Below are 23,756 nucleotides of genomic sequence, written 5' to 3'. Positions count from 1 at the left end.
TGATTTTACGTATTTTCTTATTTATATAGGTAGACATAATATAGCAAGACTATGACTCGGAGTTGGACGTAATGACATCATGTCACAGGAATGATTTTGAAGTTTTCATATTCGTGGGTGGTTTTTATTATTATTTGTATACAAGATATACGATAAAAATCTTTGAACAAGTAGCTTATTACGTCCCACTATATTATAACTTATATATTGTACATTAATTGTGATGTTTTGTTTTTTTTTCGAGTCATATATGACCTTACAGACTTCAAAACACTATACGCCATGCATAATTTAATGTAAGACATAGGTAATACTCTAGACAATGAAGTAAAAAGATTAAAATTTGTATTGTAGAGGCCACGAGAAGAATCGTACCATTTAATGTATTTTAAAATATACATTCGTTAAGTATTTCGTTTTTATAAAGTACGCGTATATGAGCTAAAAAAACGTGCCTAATCCGCGTTTTTTGAATCTGTATTTTGTATTTGTACTTTTTGTAGTTTTATTATATTGTTGGTCTCGCTACATTATTTTACTAATTGCAATTGTACTACAATTATTTTGTTAAAGATACCTTGAAATTTTAGTCTGCCCTGTATATTAAAATTAAAAAAAAAATGTTTTCGTTACCCACATTAAAAACATTAATTTTTATATCCTCGATTTGTAATACAATATTATGACGAAACTATGACAAGCCTTCGAGATATAGTTTTAAAAATATAAACCATGCCCATGTACTGTTTAGATAATAAACTATAATATAGTTGTCTTTAAAAAAAATGGTATGTGATGTATATATCGTGTCAATACATAAGATATATATATTATATATATGAGAATAATATGTGACATTTCAATAATAATATAAATATAATAATCAAACAGTTTTTTTTTTTTTTTTTTTTTTTTTTGTCAAGCCTTGAATTCATTTTAGTTTTTTGTATTAGATACTTATTGGTTATTATCATTAAAGATTAGAAACAGTGATGAATTTCAAAGTCAAACTCGATAAACACATTTTTCTTAACCAAAGAAACGACTATAACACACGTAATATGTTTTTTTGCCACATAGATGAAAATATCACAATAGGTTCTATTTTTCAATCATTAGTCATCGGTGGGCATCGTTAATGAATAGTCTGAACGCGATCGAGAGATAAATTATGAACACCTCCTTTCTTTATATTGTATAGCAATTAATTTGATTCATTCAATTCGGGGGGAGAGGAGTTTGTTCATTTGCAATTAGTCCATATATCGGTTGACCTTTTGCTGCTGCAGCGTCAAGTACAAATTTGTTTCACGTTGTTATACTACTATACTAGACTAAATATGGAATACATTTCACTTTGCATATTTTTACACGTTGCAGGCAGCGCTGCTGGTACCCGCTAATGTATTGCGTTTATAATGGATCGTAAATTATCAACAGGTTCATGTGTTTCAGCGGGCACACAAATAATAACATACCGTATGGGTGCCTCTATAAATTATATATATATATACATATAATATAGGTACATATAGGTATCTAAACAAAAATATATCTGCGTGTGTTATTGCTTGAACATTATGTTTATTTATACGTAGTAAATATACTACTATATATTATTATATGCATTTTATATTATATTATAGCATTGATTATGTATTTATTCATTTCTATAGGTCTTCTCGGAATTAGAAAAATTCTAAAAATAACAATTTTTTAACACTTTTGACACTGATTTTACTAACATTAATACTTTATTGACATTTTTACTTTATTAATTATTAATAAATTCTTTGATGGAAAAACATAATTATTTACGTGTTTTCGATGGGTTATAATATGAAAAACAAAAAAGTAAAATGTATTACACATGTGTTGTGAAAATGAATTTATACTTACCTTTTTCGGTGATAAATTTTATAAGTCAAAAGGAATAACACGCAAATACGACAATAAATCCCAATATTTAAATTCTTAATCTGATTAATTAAACGTGCCCTTATATTAAATATTTTTTTTTATAAAGTCATCATAGTCGAATATACATTTTTGTCGCACACTTTCATGCCGTCCAAATGTCAATGTTGTTATTAATTATTTTTATTTTTTTATTTTTTTTTTGTTATATGTTTAAGCGTTCCACTATAATACATTGCGCTGCGTATAAAATACCTACACTTTATTTGTTAAATGTTTTTATTTTTGTATCGGATTTATTATCTACAGCTGCATAATTCGCTGGCAATCTACATAGCTATAAATTATAACATTTATAACACTATAACCACTGATGATTTGTTTATGATGTGTTGCTAAAACATTGGGCATTGAACAGTGAGCGTTTAAGATGTTGGCGCGTGTGTGTGTGTGTGTGTGTGTGTGTATAAGTATAATATATTGTGATCTGCTTGTTACGTAAAAGTGGTCCATACATAAAATATTATAATATATTTTTTTAAACCACTGACGATATGTTTTCTTAATTGGTTTTCATATTATGTTATACATACTCCCGTTATTCGTTCTAGTGTAATTTATTCATTTTATTCCTTACATATTATATTTATCAATACATAAATATCAAATACTTTTAATATCATTCGATAATAATTAGTATAACATTTTCCCATCGGTTTACAATATCTACTAATTTTGTAGTTTTTAATATTAAATTATTTTGGTCACATTGCATTTTTACAACGATTTTCGTTACGATACTATGTCACCGTATACGGTATACACACACATTGCATTCAAAACTGTACTTAATATGTTTAATGTCGGAATACTGCTTATACTTAAACAAATTGCTATATCTTCATCAATAGGTAGGTACAATGTTATAACGGAATCTTCTAATTGAATATAAACTAATACAACCGTTATCGATTGATTCTATCTAGGGTTAGGTTCTATCTAAGGTTATGGTCTTATAGCTGCTCAGGTTTGTCAAACTAGCTCATACAGCGTATAGCTCATTACTGCAGTAGACACTCTTAATAAAATAAAACTGTTTTCAATTCTGTAGTGTACACCGTTGTTTTTTTAACAATCCACCGGGCACCAATGTCAAATCAAATTTGAAGGTTTTAGTAACGGTTTCGTAGAGTTATACCGCCGCAGTGCTATAAGAAAAAAATGTCCCATAGTCGATTTCCAATTACTCTTTTTTTTTATTATTATTAATTTGCAGTAATGCGTTACTAATTTTTTCAACTTATCGTCGCTTTTGTTATACGGTAAGACCGCTTTATTAATCTTTTACGAGTTGATATTTTCTGCCAATTTATCTAATTTTTTACTCTTCCTTTGTTTTCCTATAAATGCAGTTTTAGCATTGTCTCACTTCCATTATTGAATCTTACATTAAAGACTAAACTATAGGTATACAGCAGCCACAGCCATCTATTTCGATACTGTTACCTTCGAAAAACGTACGATTTCTTCTATTCCTTTGAAACCTTCAAATTATCATATTTATTATTCTTAGCAGTGGACATATACTAGGTAGGTTACCTAAGTGGTACTTATTTAATATACTCTACAGAAAATTGGATCTAATTAAAATCCATCTTTGATATGGGCCCTACGCATTCCCTTAGTTCTACACCACATATATGTATACGTACAAAAACAGACTTCCGAACTATTCGCATAATATTCTTGTAGTTCATGTACTTTTTCATAAGCGTAATACGAATGTGTAGATAACTGATGACGTGTTGTGTTTTTTCAGGAATGAAAATGAGATGAGTGTAGACGAGCATGGCGGGTGTTGGGACAGTTGCGTACGGCTTATGTGCCACAACCACTCGTCGTCGCAGCCGTCAAACAACCGACATCCCTACTCTGCCCGCCACCTCTATGCCAACGGCAACAAAAACGGCTTAAACGGACACATCAAAGGTGAGTGTCAAAGAACGCATTGTACACTGTAATTTGCATATAATCATATTCATATACGATAGTTTGTTATTTAATGTACAACATCACATTACAGGAAAAATTGTTAGGACGTTCAGGTTTAGTCACATTTACCTTTAAGGTTCTAATACAATTTAGTTCCTGAGTGGAAGTAAAGATCATTTGCATTTCCGGGCATTCTAAACATGGTTTTCTGATGTGTAGGAAGTCTTACCCGCTTTAGTATAGTTACATCGGACAAAACCATCGTCTTGCCGACCACATTGTACCTATAAGGCTATAATATAGTTACGATGTTTTTAATACAGTGCGTATACTATATATACCTATAGTGATTACAAACGTAAGTGCAGAACACGATACGCGCGTATGTTGGTGAACGCGGTGCCGGTGCGTTACATCTCGGTGACCCCTTTGTGCACGCGCGCGCTCACGGTTGATCTCACCTAAAAATACAATAGTATGCGTATTTTACATTATAGGTATATTATAATATTTATCGTATATTATATAGTAATAGTGTGTAATGATAATAATAATGACCGGTTACGGCGATTTATGATTTACGGAGAGAGAGAGAGATAGAGACAGAGACAGAGACAGAGAGAAAGAGAGAAAGAAAGAACTATACAGAGAGAATTTTGCGCTGGTCCACGGGCGGCCTCCAAAGTCGTATAAAACGAAATTGTGGGCCAGCGCTTGTTTTATGTATACGACACAACATTAAGCCGATGTATTTATCACGATTGCGCGGGCGCTTCTCCACATTTATTATTATATTATTATTATGATACGGCGTGCCTAAATCCTCCGGGTATATACCGTTCCCGCGGTTCGACCGCCGCGTCATCCAGCAACTACACACACTCGATTCGCGCATAAATATATTATATTATGTGTAGTGTATCTGCCCGTCAGCGATTATTTCGTGTTACGATCGTGTGTTTTCTATTAATCCGCGCCATCTTCCAGCTCTGCGAGGCTACTCCTCCGCAATGTCACGACTCCCTCGGACTCGTCGTGGTTTGAATTTTTCATTATTATTTATTTTTTTACTATTCATGAATGGATGTCCCGAGGACGACCTTATAATTACTACGTATATTATAATACTATACGGCGACGACGACGACGACGACGACGTATGGTCTGATGAATCGTTGTCGAACCACGTCCGGTATGCAAATAGTCGTCTACAGTCTACACCGCCGCAATTCTTCAGATAACGGTGAACTCTTTAAAATTAAATCTAATTCGTGGTGCAGCGTGCAGCATCAGTAGAAATTGGATTTTGCAGAATATTACATCTGCATTTTAGAGAACAATATGATGCGTGACTTCAAAATCGTAATCAGAAAGTAATCATAATATTATTATGACCATCGTTTCCCGCATTTCCACTGCACATCTGCAGTAGCATAATATTGCAGTCACGTGATGTAAAATTATGAAATGGAACCATGATGATAGTTGAGCGGTGACCGATTGTGTAAATAGCATCGTGGGGGCTGACCTGGACCGCGTGCAATTATATAGGTAAAAAACGTCAACTGAACATTTTTTTTTTTTTATTATTACATAATTTTAAGTCATTGCACAAATGTTCAGAAAACCACCACAGTTTGGTGATAAAAAAAAAAAAAAAAAATACTCCGACCGTATTATATTGTGTATATAATAATACATTATACAATATTATAGCGCAGTAAAATACTAAAATACCTATTGCAGTTCGTATACACTTTGAATTGCACGGCAATAAAATATATCTCCACACCTATAATTTACACTATATATACATATCACACCGCGGTGAGCTGGCGGGTCGCTTTAATATTGCTTTTCGACCGCGGGACCATCAGAGGTGGTAGAGTACGCGAACATGACGATGCATCGCCAGTGTTTAAATATTATACTATTCCCAGTCGATCCGCGCTGTTGTGGGCACCAAACCTTTTATGATGTACACGCGCGCTGCTGCGGCTACCGCGGAGATAATACGGCGGCGGCGGCGTCGTCGTTTTCGTATCTTAATCGAAATCGGTTTCCATTCGAAAATCGTAATCGGTTCGCATCGCCGCCGTACGAGTATTACACGACGCGCTATTGCCGCAACAACGACCGATACCGACCCGGGCAGGCTGTAATGTTATTATTATGCTGCGATTATACGTGTGTTGTGATATTAAATTAAAATTATGTCGAGTAGAAGACGACCACCCGCACACACACCATGTCGATACTATTAATTATACGGCCGCGTGACCCACGTATTCAAATGGGTGCAGAGTCGGGCGAGGTACCACATAACTACGATTTACGAATTCGGGCGCGAGTACACAACGTTATATGGGATATTTGTACAATATAAATAATAATACAATATACGGTGTATGATATTATGTTTTGTACACGACTATTACCTATAAGGACACTGGCCGTCAGTGACTGTGGTTGAGTTCATTAAGCGAATTATTGCGGACGTTATAATAGTATGCGTTTCGGCGTGCATATTTTATAATGCAAAAAACCAGAGCCTGAAATCGTTTGGGTATGCGCATAATGTATATTTTATGTAATTTACTTGGAATTGGAACAGTTCTGATTAAAAATTCTGTACGTTTCATAACGTGTCGAATGTAAATTCTAATAATAACATTTGTTTTTACTTCGTTTTGCATAATATATTATTAAATTATAAAAACGTGTTAATTGCATATTTGTGCATTATGACATAAAAAGTAGCGCACGCTACATATATAGGTATATATACAAAAATAAATAGTTAAAACCACTATGCAAATACTTTTAAGTAAATCATAATATAATTATTATGCTCCGCAACAATCACTGCAGAAATTGTCAATGTGAAAATACGATTTGCATGCTTTATAATTTTGTTTTCATACAAATCTGGACTTTAATAAAATTGTATATTAGTATAATGACTGTAGTACCTACGTCACTCAAACAATAATATACTACTCATATTATGTTATACGTATAACGTGTACACACGCGGACGTACGAATTATCGTACAGACGTGTAGGCGTTGAAATTAATATAAATGCAAATATTTTAAATACATTCCACTCTGGGTAACACAGAGTTCACGGGGTGGGGGGAGGGTGGACTTGCTAAAAATATTGAGATGATTAAAAAACAAAAATTATAAAAAAAAATTAATATATGTATAATTATTATTTATAATGAATTGTTTTTTTTTTATAGTTAGGTAATGTGTTATATTATGCAATGCATTTGTATAAATTATATTCTCTAAAAATAGAAAATAAACGTACTCGCTGAAATTTTGAATTATTCTTTGTGGTTTTATCGTTTTAATTTTGGTTTCTTTTCGCCCTTTTTAATAATTTAAGTCAACTTTACATTTTCTGCGAGTGATAATGTTGTCAATTCTCTTTGTTAATCCATAATAACGCGTTTTACGGCATACCTAACGAACAGGCGGAAAAGAATTAAAACTGAACTCTAATTATTGTTAACGGTATAGGATCTTACGAGTTACGAATCAGTTAATAATCAAGTTATTATAGCGACAAATAACCGCGGTGATAAACTTAATATTTTCAGTATAATTTTTGGACAAGAAAATTCGAGTTATCGAAAACTCGTGCAATCAATTTACGAATTAACGAGATTATATAATATTTCAAACATTAAATGTTATGGCGATTTAAAAGGGGATTTTCTTGATTCGAGATATCCAGAATTTCAAGTTATCGAAATTCGTGTTGCCGGAGAAGTCCTCCGAGAGTCGGCTGTCCACAGTAATTAGAGGCCGTTTCGGCAAGACCCAAAAAATGTTCATACGCGTTTACTTGGAGACGGCTCGCGGCGCGTCGTCGTCGACGTGGTGGCTGCGCGATCAAACGGTAAACGCGCCGCTTTCGGTTCAATTACCTATTAGACAACTACGACGACTACGACGACGACGACGAGTAAGTATATTTCTCCATACGCACAATATACATATACGTGTACGTGTGTGAGACCGCATTGATGAAAACGTGCGTTCAATTAATTAGCCCCGTTTACCTCAGAATGTGCTGGGCAGTGCTGATGCTGCTGCGGTATTTATTTTCTATACATTTTCATTCCACGTCTCTCCGTCTCTCTTTCTTTCTGCGCTCGACGTCCGCTTTTTTTTTTCTCATTTGTTTACCGAGAATCGGCGCGCGCGCTGACCAAAGCTCGACGGCCGCAGAAGAATCCGCTCTTCATTAGCGGCGGCGACGGCTTTTACACGCCGCCGCGTGTTATATATATTATTATATATATAATCAGCCGGCGCGGTGGCGAATGACGCCGCATCCGAAGCTATTATTTTTTTTTTCTATCCGCTCCTTCTTAAATTTCCATTTATTTATTTTTTTTCGCCCGAGTTATATAAATCGCACGACTGACAACAACGATAACAACGATGTTATTATCGAGAGCAACGCACTTGTTCAAACATCATCATCATCATATTATTATTATTATTAATATATATCTCGCGACCGTATGCATAATAATATGTAATGATATGTAATGCGTGTGCACCGCCGAGCTCGCGCACGCATACGTTTAGCCGTCTAATTTTGCGGTGATTTTAATTACGACCGCCGTGTCCGTTAATCGACAATAACCCGGGAATCCGGTCCCGACGTCGACCAAAACTGGATTATTATTACCGGCCGTCATCCGCAGTGTTATCTCGGAGCTCTGCGTGCAGCGAGACTTCAATAAAATAATATAAATTAGACATTATAAGGCATCACACATATTATTATATAATAGATAACCGACGGACGACACTACGATATACGGTCGTGGTTTACGACGATGACAGTGAAAATTATCATGGTTTTTTTGTATGTGTACACGCAGTACGACGAAGTTATGTGAACACTCGCTCGGATACCTTTTAAATAATTATATTGTGCCACTGGTGCGTGATTGTGTCATTTTCGTATTTTGATTAATTTTAGATGCTCCCAAAGTCACTCCGATCTGCACAAGACATAGTACGAGTATAATGTGATTGTTTTTAATCTATAGTTAAAAGTTCTTGCGCTACTAGACCGGTTTTATCATTTTCAATCGAACGCAAATCATTTTTTTTCATTTATATCCGACTTCGTCGTCGTAGACGAGAGATCCGAGACGATTGTAAAACATTTTTATTGTTTATTATTTCTTTTACTTACCGACAAGTTTTCCATGCCACAAAAATACAATACTAATATTATACCATTGTATTGTATTGCACTAATAATATTATAATATATGATTAACGGAGATGACCATTTTGACATGTTATATTGTTTTATTATCCAATTATCGCGTATAAATAGATTTTTAATGTGTTTTTTTTTTTTTTTACTTTAACTAGTCTAAAAACATAATATAATTATTAAAGTACTAGTTTTATGTAAATCATGGATATACAATATTTTTAACAATAATTGACCATAACTTGTGTGTAAATAATATTGTTACGCGGTAATCTCTGCGTAAAGTATAGAATTAGAATATTTTTTTTATGAACTGTTGTTGATTCTATTTATTTTATCCTAATATTTTTAATTGTTTTATTTTTACATTTATGACACGCATATTTCAATCAATGGTTAAAACTAGTAATACTCATTTGCTTATTTCTTTTCTTTGTTTTAACTCCGGAATTCTTAGAACTCTTTCTAGAACGTTTTCTATTGTTTTTTGTCCAAGTGTGTTGTTTAAATATTTGTATAAATATTGTCTTTACACGACGTCGTCACTATCGAGATGTGTATATATATATATATATAATATTGTATATAGCGTTATACTTTTATATTCCTATGGCAGTGCTTAGCTATAGTTTATCACCTATTTTATTTTAAGGAACCCTGACACCTCTGAATTGATCTCGAATCGTTTCTTAAACACATTGTTATGCTCTATTGATAAACAATAGCGTTTTTTCCTTTTCTGAACGTCCGCCGACGATCCAATCGAAAGTTCGTCCTACCGCGATGACCTTGGGTAGGAAAAAAAATCACAAAGAGTGAAAGCCCACCGTCACCCACACGCGCTCCTCGTTCATTCGTTCCTATCGTGTTGTTTGGTCTGAGAGGGCGGCCAGGGTTATTTGATGAGCGGTTTTTTTTTTCATTCGCAATTCTGCATTAGTCGCATTGTTATTTTTCCTGCTTAACCTCATCAACATTGGGCATGATCTCACCTCTCATACACACACTTGCATATTATAATGTATACATACACACATCCATGCGTATTATTAGTTAGAATATACGCAGACATCGGGTCTGCATTACATAATATAAGATATATATATATAGTAGATACGCAGTGGGCACGGGCTGTCCATCACACGTCCAAGGACTGGATAACCGCGGACGATTGGCGCTACCCCGTATAATATTATAATTATAATGTATTATATTATGTACAAGTACGATAATAACTACCCGTGTCGTATAATATGTAATATACCTCGGTAGTAAAGTCAGGTCTACGGTGTGTTTCCGTGCGATTCAATATGCAAAAAAAAAACATTTATTTTATACGTAATCGCTTCTGCTCGGACGCAGAGGAACATTTTTTAGCACTGACGATTCACCGTATTGTTCGTATTATACAATGCACATAATATATATATATATTTATGTACTACGTGCATTGTGTATGCAGGAACACGAGGAATTCGTCAAACGATTATCACATCACTCCTACGTGCAGTTTTGTCGAGCAGTTACACCATTGTACTGTATAAGAATCGTTTCCTCACGCCCACAGCGACTTGATTGAATGTGACGTTTATTATGATCATCCCGAACGAGGTGCAAACTCGATTAAACAATCGTCCCGACCGGTTTCCTTTTGAGATTCATGGCTTGAAAACTCATTATACTAAACACATACACATATCTTTATTAATGCATTTTTTCGTAGTTTATAAATTACATTTTATCGTTGCAAGCGTTAATTCCAGAATCCAGCAGAGAACGTGAATGAAATCGTTAAAAAGTATAATTATTGTTAAGTGCGTTCGATTTCCATGGGTTTATCATTGATTTACCACTGATAGCTCAATTTATCTGACTTGTAACAACATAAATACATAAAAAGTATAACATATATAATATATATATGTATATTCCTTTTGGGTAACTATACTAAAACGAGTGTAGAAGCAGTTAATGGTCGATATATTTAGTCTATCTATATTATATTTCTACTGGTATACTCTAATTTATTTTATGAGTTTACATTTTTACGTACAAAGTTACTTAACGCTTAATAGTGTCTATACATGATACATAAATAGTCATCGTTGAAAATGTTCTGGAAATTACAGCAGGATATGTTTATTGACAAAACATTATTATTATCTATTTTTATTCTTTTTGTTCGAAATAACACTTCTTGGGATAATACTTAAAAAGTGTCATGTATATATTTTTTTAATTGGAATGCCAATGTCCTGTTAGTACTTTAGTTTCCTGCTATACTAAACAATTTATATTTTACTATAATTCTAAACAGCCAAAATAATGATTAAAAGCGAGTATTGATTAGTAATTAATGCTTAATTATTATTTTATTATATCAATCTAAACATTAATTATGTAATTTTACTGTTTACGTAATATTGTCAGTGGCTTAAAAACTGGATAAGAATTTAAAATAAATTAAATATAAAATTGATTATAATAAAAATTCAGACACGAGTACATGAATCCTATTAAACTACCTTTGACATAGTTTAGTTTTATACATTAACACAGCAAATTAATTAACTAAACAAAAAACAACACAGTTAACATTAAAAAAAAATGTTAGAATGAATTATATCTTACTGCGGTGAACGTATATAAATGTGAGTCAATTTAGAATACGTTGAAATAAATTAGTTTTTATGAATAAATATTATGGTTACTTATGAATATGGCTGTAATTAATAATAAGCTATTTACAACTTACTGTAAGCATAATAAGTTTAGATTTTTACTATATTATGTACTTAAAATATTTTGTATAAAATATATGTTAAAGATCGTCGTTTTCACATTATTTTTTGTTTATCTTGTAAATTTATTCCTTTTAAACAGCTTTCAATACTCTAAAATAAATATGTACTTTGCTGTGACGCACAACACTACTGCAGAATTTTACTACCAGTGATTCCTGACTTAGTGCATATTATTTACGTTAGTATTGTATATCTTAAACATTGTGAATTATAATGAATGTTCATTCCTTGATTTATTCTTTGTGCTTTAATTATGCATTTGCTTAATTTCTGACTTTCAAAACTTTTAAGTTGGTAGGTAAACTAAAATATTATTGTTTAGATATTTATACCACGAAGTAACAATACGTATACAAATCATAAAAAACGCTGTTACATTGATGATATATTTATTACTAGAATTTTCAATCGATCAGTCCAATTTAAAGACTATTAAAACCTACTCTCGAGTCTCGGGACGTATAATTTTGCAGAATAACGCAGAAATCGCTCGTATGTTATAGGTAAACGAGGATTTCGTCGTTTCGTGCGTATGTCGAATAATGATATACGCTCTTAATATAGGCGTACGCTGAGAATAGTAATGTGCGCGCGACTTTGTGTGCGCTTGTGTGTGTTTTCCGACTCTCAACCTAAATCCAAAAACAATTACCTTTGGGTTTATTTAGTCTCACGAGCCACATTAACACGCGATTATGCGTACCTACGACTTAACGAGGTTGCGAGTATACCTATATAATATATATATATATAAACGACGCCGACCGAACGGGCGCGCGCGCGCGCGCTAGCTCATTGCGCAATCGCCGCGCATAATAATATATAATATAATGTATAAAAAAAAAATATATATAAATGTACGCACGGCCGTATATTATGCGTGTGGCGTGCCCCGATCGCAATAACGTCCGATACGATCGCGCGAGTTGTGTTACCGCACCGTTCGCTGTATTATTATTATTATTACTATTATTGAACATTTATGTATACCGCGTGTGTGCGCGCGAGTTTTTTGTGTCGTTGATTAAAAACAACGGGCGCACATGGGCGATATATTATTATCCACGACGACAAGCCCCGAAGATATATCGTCGTCAGATTACTGTAACACACCGGCGTAGGCACCCCGTGATAAAATCGCGTATACGTTCGTGTGTCGCATCGGTCTCGCGGCTCGGCGAGGAGGTTATATGTGTCGTAATAAGTCTCTGTGTACGGCGTACGACTTACAGTAATAATAATAATAATAATAATATTTGTACATCGTATATAGTATTTTGATACGTCATAATAATATTATGTAAGATAATAATAATAATAATATATGTTGCGCCGCACGAGCATTGTCCAGTGGACATCGGCCCCGGCGAAGAGCAGGAGGAGGAGATCGGAAATAATAAAAAGCCACCGACAGACGAACGGAGCGCCGACCGAGTACGCGAACGGGAATGAACCACTACTATGCGGTACTTGAAACGCTATAATTATAATATATATATATGACTGCTATTTATTATATATAATACTCGATTGGCTTAAATATTATTGCAGTGAATTGTATTATATTATATTGTTTATATATATAGATATAGTATTTGTCGGTCGTATTGTTTACGATTAATATACGTATGAAAATAAATATAAACATTTGAAATTACATTGAATCTGATTTAAGTTTGAAAACATTTGATCGATTTATGTGGTACGCAGGCATTTACAAATATATATATTATATTATATTTTTAAACTGGCGATGGTATGGATTAGCCAATTATATACCTACTTTTTAAGATTTTTCTATTATACACTTTCTTATAGAATCGGTTCAAAGAGTTCAAACGACTCACGATCACATTTTTCTTCTGTAATTAAATATATAATATATTAAAAATAATTTATACATTTTTTTATTATATTTTAAAATTATACGGTGAATTAAATAAATTATTTTTCGAACGTCTGACAGCGTGTTCATCTGTAAAAATATTTTGTTTTCTTCCTATAATAGCAAATACAATTGAGATGAAAAACTTATATAATAATGGTGACCGATAAAAAAATTATATTTACGGCACTAAATCAGGTCTCTAAAAAAACGTTGAAAAACCTGAAACACCACGTATATTATAGGTATTTAATTTTTGAAATATTTTATTTCTACGTGGCACGTACTATTGGAAAATTATATTTAATAAACGAGTATTACGCGTAGTTTAATTTAAAAAAATTACTATGTCTTCAATATTTGGCGACCAACGCCCCGAATTTGGGTTTAAATCGATTATTTAAAAAAATATATAATTTATATATATACATATATATATTCCACTATAGTTAAATGTGTATTGCGTTTATTATATATTTATTTATATTTTATATAGGTATTATTATTATGATATTTTGAAATTTGAAAGTACGTTTAACTTTAAAACTGACATTATCATAATATTATTATTATTTATATAGATATGATTTGAGGTGTAATGTTTTTGATATCAATTTCGGAAATTTCGATAATAATTTACTCATGCGTATTGTATATACATAATAAACTGCACATATATAATATAATATAATATTATATTTTAATATACTCGAAATGATTTCGATATAAAATGACTACATCTGCAGCAATAGCTCGTATAGTGCCCCGCGGTGGTCTTTTACCGAACGTGATCTTTTGACATTTATCCCGATCGTATGATATATATAATATATATATGCACACAGTGACGGCCGCCGTAGTGTAGAATCCTAAGCGCACGAGCAACAGCAGCAGCCCTCGAGCAAGTCGTTTTTTGGTATGTAGAAACCACCGCTGATATTTATATACTTAACATAGTATATAATAAATATAAATGTTAGTACGCGGGCCAATTCCGTTATTAATTCACGGCAGCCTTGGGATAATATCACGAACCATTAACACGTCTGAGAGTACGATAATAATATTATTATAATAACAACACGACACTGTCTAGCAGTTGCTATTTTGCTAATAATTACGACGTCCACTGCCGTATTAATATTATAGTTTTTCAGTAATTCGGTGGCATATTTGAAAGGATAGATTTTCCCCTCACAATTGGGAGTAGGATATTGTTCATTTATAATGTCGTATCCATATTCCATTCATAACATGGTCCATGTATTAATACAAGTTACAACTGTCAAATTGTTTTTTGTTATAGAAAAAAAAATACAAAAATAATATAGCTAATATATAAAACAACGGATGACTGCAATATTATTATTGTTGAATATTAGGTATACTTTAATAATAGTGTAATTTTAATTTATAAACTGAAAGAAATTTTTTTTTTTTTGAAGATCTGTAAGTAGGTAACTTATTATACATATTACATTGTCGTACAAGGATTAAAATGTTTAGTATTATTACAAAAAATATCACTACACTCTTTTTCAATCCGTTTTCCCCACACTCGCATATTTTCCGTACCACATTCAGCCTAAAAACTAATGAATTATAATACGTCTTATTACAATTCATATATTATATCACTAATTTTTTATCGTAATTTTTATAGTCATCTGTCGCAAACTACAGTGCTCGTTCCAAGAATGCATTCCCGCCGAGCGCTTTTTATTGGTAAAAAATATACTGTAGTGTACCTCCAGCAGTCAGCATGCATAATAATACCTGCGCCGAGGCATCTCCAAAAATTTAATAACCACCGTCCGCCGCGGCCACCGATATAACACGCATTATACCTATAAAAAATATATAATATGTTTACGTATTATATATTCGTATAGTACAGCGGAGGCTGCCGACGTTATATAGTAATAATATTATGGTGTGCGTGCGCCGGCCGCGGAGTATAAATAAATAATAATAAATCGAGTTCGATTTAGACTGCACAACCTCTGGATAACCGGACACGCCGCTCGTACGGCCCGTCAGGTTGTATTAAATTTGAAAACCACCGGTGATCGCAATCGATGCGGCGCGTTTCTAGTCCGGTACGGATTAAATAATAATAATAATAATATTCCGGTCCGTCCCCTCGTCGTGGAACTGTTTCGTTTGTGCGTCTATCCGCGTGGATTATCGATGTACAGGGTAATATCGTATACAGTCGTCACACATCATTCTTTCTTAATCGAAAAATGTTGAATTAAGAATATTTCAAAATTCGACGGGCAATCGAATACATTAAGGATAGAAATATAATATGTAAATTTAGAATATATCAAGTCTATTTAATCTTTTTAACTCCTAATATAAACATTTATCCGTCCTTTATATGTCTATTGGTACACTTCACGTACGTCTAGACTAGGTAGATACCCTGTAACCAGTTACGGTGACTACAATTATTAAGGGACACTATGTGATTTATTTAATGACATGATAATTGTATTAATAAGTATTAATAACTGTAATTCAAAATCATAATATAATAGGTATAATACATTTATTATATTATAATAATATTATGTCGATTTACTATCGATTATCGATATTTGATTTATAAGAATATTGTCGATTCGGTTATATTTCATAAAAGAACAGTTTGAGTCGATTTTTAGGGTTCAAAAAGACGTTTAATATCTTACACAAAGTAATACGTTAATGAGTGCAGGTGTTTTATTTGCATACTTTCAGTTTAAAATTGAAAAAAAAAGAAAAGATTACAATTATTATAAAAATAATTTCCTATAGGTAATTATTATAGAATTTAAAAAAAACATTAAAGTCGCTAGTTTTCTTTTTTTATGCTTTCTTATTTCTTTAATATAATTTTATCAAATCATAATTCGTAATTTGATAATGTATATATAATACATTTGTTTTATACTATACTAACATAATAACTATATATTTTATTTACGTCCTTACCGTTACCAATTACTCTGCAGATAAATCATTTTTTTCTAATCGGCAAATATGGTATAATATGGAGTCAGTAATATTTTATGACCCCATCAGATTTTGTTGGCTCCGTCAAGTAGGCTACTAAATAAGTAATGAGAGTTGATCTGCGTTTGACTTGAAACATAATTTAAACACTAGATTGGGTCAACTTTCTTACGATAGACGCTCAATTTCTGTATAATATTTAACAAAGTATACCACCATAACCAACGTATGCGTCACAACTCATAAGAACAGTCGTGGAAAAAATCACAGTCGTTTGAGATCTTATCGTATTATATACTTAATGACTAATATATATACTTATAAATAGCTGCAGTTTCGCTGTAATGTATATTTTTTTTTATCGATTTATTACTATTATTATTTTAACAACACGCCAACACTGCAATTCCAGTCGAACGCGATGCTACACTAGCTAATTGCTATTTTTCTCAACTACCCCGGGTCCAGATGCATACGTCTGGTGGCTAATTTATATTTTTCTTTTTCCACTCCCGAGATCTTTCATCCCCACTCTCTCTCTCTCTCTCTCAAAAAAAAAAAAAATTACAATAATAATATAGATATATATAATCTGAAATTGGAACTTCAAGTATTTTCATAATATATTATGTAAGAAATATATTAATTGATTTTATTTCCAATTATAAATAATGTATGTTTATTAAGATTTTTTATAAGTACATATAAATTGATTAATTAGTAATACATTCCACCATTTCTTCATCAACTCCACTTTTTTTTCGGTATCTGTATGTTATATTATTATATGAATTGTAGTATATTTTCTACTCTATTTCATTTCGTAACTATCGTATTATTAATAAAATCATAAATTATATTATATTTACAGACACAGTAGAAACTAAAGTGTTTTTAAAGTCTGAAAACCTTGAATTTAAAGATCTTAAAAATGTAATATATTAAGATATACCATATAGGTACGTGCATAGATTTTAAATTAATTTAATTAAATTAACGTATAAATATCATAATTACTATCTTAAATTGTTGCATGTTAAGTTATGTAATCAAAACTAATTCAGGTTTTACATTTAATATATTAAATATAAACCTATTACCTATATAATATGTATATTTTATGTAAATGTATAGTTAAAAAAACATTCATGACGTATTGACGTTTCAATTGTAATTAAAACTGTTGATCAATAAAATATAAGTAAGGATATAATAAAGGGCTAAAAAAAAATACGCCGCTATAACTAGTATTTGGACATTTTGGACCAAATTAGCATCCCAATCTTTACAGGCGTGTCAGAGCTTCGACTGCAGCGTTTTATTATACTTGCAGCTATCAGGCACCGCTAACGAATCCACTAACAACGTGGAATTAGTTATCGCGACCGCCCGTTAATATATTTAAACCGTAAATATTGTAATACTATTTTACATTGGTCAGTCATTTAAAATACAATTATTGGTTGACAATCGGATGGTGCAATGAAGTGGACGTTGTAAAAACTATATCAGCTGCATCACAGTCATCCTTTAAAACCAACTAAAAGAAAAAACATCGCGGTCATCCACTCGCGACTAACGTAAACCCAAATGATATTATGGACGATAGTCGCCTCGACCCACGGTCCACGTATTGTACACACTCGCACGAACGGGTAATTATTTCGGTCAGTCAGTCGTGAATCAAACCGTTTTCTCGTCATCGTCGGCGATTATGTATCAATAATAAAGTGGTGGCGTATAATGCGTAGCTCGTATCGCGCGTTGCGGGGAGGAAGTAAATTTACTACTATACGTTTATGTGAAAAAAAGAATTGTTTTATTCTTGCCAAAGACTATCCAAGCGTACTTATCTTTTTAGTATCGTTAATATATTTTAGAACTTAAATTATTCACTGTGTTATTAACCGCCCATAAATTATTATTTTTAGATTCTGAGCCGAACCACGAATTTATAGATTTTACAATGATGCATGATTTTATATTTTTGTGTCTAAGATACTTTTAATACTAAATAAAAAAAACGCCTAGATTTTCAACTCTGAGTGTGGTTTTTGGTTGTAATTTGGATCTCGTTTTTTTTTTTTTTGGAGAAGCGTCAAAACTAAATAATTTCCAGTAGTTTTCAAAATAATTGTGATGAATTACAAAAAATAGTACAAGCATTTATTAAACTTTTTATATCATTACTAAAATAATATTTTTTTTTTATAACCTTATAGTTACCAAGTTAGCTCAAAATCATTTTTCTTCGTTTGCTATGATTTATCATTTAAATCAAATTTAACACATGCGTTACGGTGACCTACACAATTATGAGGTACACTTAACACCTTTTCTGTATTACACTAGAGTAGTTACCTACTTGACGGATTTTTAATATTATCACTTAAAAATAATTATTACAGTCCTGAGGGGAGCGATGATCGTCCCCATCGTTACCCCGAAACCGCCATTAGGTTTGGTTAATTATAAATTACAATTACCAACAAATCAAAAAAATTATATTTAAAAAGACATTTTGAATTAATATTGTTTAGTGATTTTACAGTAGAACATATTATTCTTTTTTTTTTTTATGCCAAGTAGGTATATTTTCATGCTGTATGCGCCAAAGATTGTTTTGTTCACTTTGTCTCTACTCAATTTTAAAACTATTTTTAACAAGCATATGATTACCACTTAGTGGCTATGACGATGATATTCTCGTAGCGGACTTGCGGCGCCACATTTTTCCCATGTACAATTTTACAATACCCCGTCATAATAATCGTATGTAGTTTATTATTATTATTATTATTTTATCGTTTAATGTGAGACCGACGTGAGCGTATTCTCCACACATGCGCCCGGTCGGTCGGACGTCGTGGACCGCGCGCGCCGCAATGCATATAGTACTGTTCATAAAGAAACTGTTACTCTGCGTCCGCGGTAATTACTAATAATTACGCTTATTTTACGATTATTGTTGTTTCCCGACATCGCCGTACGTAGCTGCAGTTTGCCAGTTAAACGATCGTATACTGTTATACTGCACACGTCTATAATAGGTTACAGGTACAGGTATATTTTAGATACACGATGTGATGGGTATACAGCCCGACTGCCGCAGCCGGTTGTACAATATCGTGTAGGTATGTATAATAACAAACGATACTACAAATATGTACAGGTTAGGTTAGGTATATACACAAACACTTTAAACTTGAGAGGACACTGCGCTGACATGTTTTGTATCGTCTTGGTGTCTCGCGAGTCACGCGTGCAGTAAAAAACCGTTGTAGGAAATAAAATACATCCACTCGTAAACCTATTATGGGGACAATGGCCAGCGTGCGATTTAATGTATTTCAGAATGCAGTGTTAACAAATGTTAACGCTAAACAAAAATTAGAATAAATAATACGTTGTCAAAAGTATTCGGTAATAAAAACTAAACTGTACGGAATAAAGCTTATTTAAAAACGCACATTTTAAAACGATAAAAATCATGACGTTGCAGGTAAATAATACATTAATAATTATGGTTGTGTCACTTCAGCGTGTGTATTTTTAGATGATATAGTTTGATCACTAAACGTAGTGTTAACCGAGTTTGTGTTAAGCTTAGTAATAGCAATATATCATAATAACCACTCTTAATGCAATAAAAATAGGCTTGACAACGTTATTTTTGAGAAAAGTATCTATTATTTTGGTTTTGGTCCTTAACAACAGTTGTTACTTCTCCTCCCGCTGCGATTATCGCGGACTGCCGCGGGACCACATTTGTAACCTGAAACGGTCTGTAAACGCTTGGAAGATTTTATTTCAATTACCTGTGATTATTTATTTTCACCTCTTCTCACGTGATCAAGCTAGTATATCTAAATACTTAAGGTTATTCGGCATAATTGTATTATTATAATGCATTTTTTTTACTGTCTTAATCTCCATTGAGAGAATCCGTGCTTATAAATAGATTTTATAACTACAATAATTAATGTAATACATTATTTTAATAATATAATTCCTATAAACAAAAAAGTAATAGTTGGTCTTGAGAATATTCTCTTTGCTAATTATGACCATGGAAATATTATATTCTGTGCGCACATCGTCACTACGTGTAAGTCTATGGATACGCATATTGCGTTTTCTTCCGTTGAAGTCATACTTGCGTTTAAACGATTATCAGGCGCCCTTTACTATAACGATATTCACTCGCTTTACCGTCATTCAGTCAGAAAATGACGAGCATTGTACTGTAAATTCCGCAATTCAGTGACGTCGCGTCTCAGCAGTGCATAACGCAATACTATGTACGCTCGCTGTGAAGATACACCAGTGGCGACGGCGGATGCTCTTTGTGAGGGAAAAAAAACAAATGATTTGCTCTTCCGTATAAAGTGTACGCTTACTGTAGGTATATATGCACTATTGTTAGGTGCAAAGGGATGTCTCTATCGAGTTGGTCCAAGAGGTATAATAGTAATGGTTATATATTATTTATACTTCGTGTGCGTTTTTTTTAATTATTTGTCATACTGTGTCGACGTGTACATCTTTTCATATAATTACAAATTTTCAATTACACGCATGATTGCATTCATTTAAAATAAATATGTTCTGTAGGCGATTGGGAAATAACATATAATAGGTGCATGGTATAAGGACCAAAATTAATGAACTTGTGACGTTTCGAGAAAAACAAGGCTAACCTAACCTTGTTGGCCATCTCACATATTTTGTAAATAACGAGAAAGATGAAGAAATCAATAAACGAACGACAATCAAATACGGTAAACAAATGAGTTAGAAAAAATAGATGGCTTGCGGCCCCGAATATATAATAACAATATATATAAATCAGTTGTAAACACACGTTCCGCCCAATTTACCTTTATTCATATTATACATTTTTAACGATAAATCTATCATAATGATATTGGTTGGCGTGAAAATCGCGTGTGAATTACTGACATAGTTTCTTCAACGGTATATAATTTGAGCAATACCTATAATAGGGTGGTATGTAATAACTCATAATATACCACATTACGCGTTTGTGATATAATAATGATGATCACTGTAAGTATATAGGTGCAGTACCTGTTACTTGTGTACACATTTTCGGGATACGACTGGAACATTTTTTGGCGGCCCACATTATTCATACTACATTATTTCACTACTTCGCAGATTATACAATATTATAATACGCACGCGCGTTATTTACGTACTATATTATTCAGTTCTCGCAGCGATTTTCGCGATAGTGTGGCGGCGGTGGTTCGCAGTTCGCACGATCAAAGTCCTGCGCGACCACCGGGTCTATATATCGCGTGTTATCGTATATACATCGTACTGTGCACTGTGCACTCGTAAGTCGTATGTAGCAAATCGGATTTCCGTCAATCCACCCGCGGTGCAGCGTTTTATCGTCAGACGAAATCGGCGTGTGTTTTTTTTTTTATTATTATTTTACCATTATTTTCACTTTTCTCGACCACGGGGCACGACTATATTATATATTACGCGCTCGTCTCGCGCACGATGCAATTACGCGCGGCGGTGGTTGTCCACGAACATCGTCCCTACCGTATAATAATAATATGTGTTATTATTATGCTGCAGCGTACGTGTATCATAATGTGTGTTTGCGTGAAAATGACAACAGCTCCCGTGAGACCCGTAAAACATTTTGCGGGTGGTCTACCGTACTGCGTGTATGTGTAAATTGAAATTCGGACGAAAATCCGACGGGCAGAGTGTAATGATTTCGTGTACACAACTACGAATACTGACGTGGTATTTGTATATTATTACAGACATACGATAGCGTTCCTATAATACCCGGACTATTATACATCCCACGAGGAGAAATTGTCCGGTTCCGAAATGAAAGTCTTAAGGAAATTCTACGAATCGGTCAGAAACGTCCTTCTATACCTTTTTGTAGATATCGAGACTATGTGGTTTTAGATTGAGATGGACAACGGACGCGACTTGAGTGGAGGGCTCGTCAACAAACGAGCAAAGACAGAACGAGTGCGATTTATAATGTACGGTCATATAAACCGTACCGCGGAGTGTAATAATCATACAATTCGCCAATACAACAAAACTAAGGGTGTGGAATCGAAGTGTGGGACCCACAATCCTACATAGTATATATTATAGTATGCTTGTTCACAAAAGCTGCAAAGGATCAATTAATCAAAAAATAAAATTGTGTTATAGTATGACATGGCCATGTTGCGTGACGAAGTGAATGAAAGAGCAACAGCATCAATATACAGCAGCTATAGTATTCTCTGAAAATAATAACATATTATATTTATACACTATCCTGCCAGTCTTTATTCGTTCAAACGGGTGAAATCTATCTCTCGTTCCCTCACAAACACACAAAAATATAAAAATCTTGGATGTACCGTCGCTGGTATTTATATGATATAACATATTCAAGTTTTTTTTTTTTTATCTTTTTTTGACTTTCACACGCGTTTCAAAAATGGCGAAAAAAATCGTATTGGTTCGAGGATTCACGCTCAGCCGAACGGACGTCGTCGTCACACACACACACAATGATGACCGATGTGGTTTTCGATGGGTGACCGCAGCAGATAGTGCCTGATCTCCGATGAACCGTACAGATATATTATATATAACACTCGTATTATATTATATTTGTGTGTGTGTGTGTGTGTGTGTGTGTGTGTGTGCTTATATAGATAGGTAACTGTGGAAATGCAGTCTCTGCGTAGAGTGGGTCGTTTCCCCATTGTCCGAATACGAACATGAATATTGTTATTATTTTTATTGTTATTGTATATTATGTGCGCGCGTGTATACGGTTCGATGATTGATGCGCGTCAAGGAGTCGTCATTATTGTTTCTGCAAACGTGATAATATTATG

The 23,756-nt window shown here is 33.2% G+C and overlaps 1 protein-coding gene across 3 annotated transcripts in view; it reads left to right on the top strand.

Moving 5' to 3' along the window:
• LOC132927946 (calpain-1 catalytic subunit-like) overlaps positions 1–23,756 on the top strand; it is a 90,015-nt gene that overhangs the window by 4,134 nt on the left and 62,125 nt on the right. For 2 of the 3 annotated variants that reach the window (XM_060992532.1, XM_060992602.1), the window contains one exon: positions 3,737–3,906. In XM_060992532.1, coding sequence (XP_060848515.1) covers positions 3,750–3,906 — 157 coding nt within the window. In that variant the 5' untranslated portion in view covers positions 3,737–3,749. Of the gene's footprint in view, positions 1–3,736; positions 3,907–12,866; positions 13,436–23,756 lie in introns of those variants that run through there. The other variant, XM_060992652.1, reaches the window with a different exon arrangement.

This window comes from Rhopalosiphum padi, chromosome 1 (genome assembly GCF_020882245.1).
Source record: "Rhopalosiphum padi isolate XX-2018 chromosome 1, ASM2088224v1, whole genome shotgun sequence".
In the NCBI taxonomy this organism is placed as follows: Eukaryota; Metazoa; Arthropoda; class Insecta; order Hemiptera; family Aphididae; genus Rhopalosiphum; species Rhopalosiphum padi.
The sequence above is the reverse complement of the archived record's forward strand: the minus strand, read 5'-3'. Positions and strand labels throughout refer to the sequence as shown.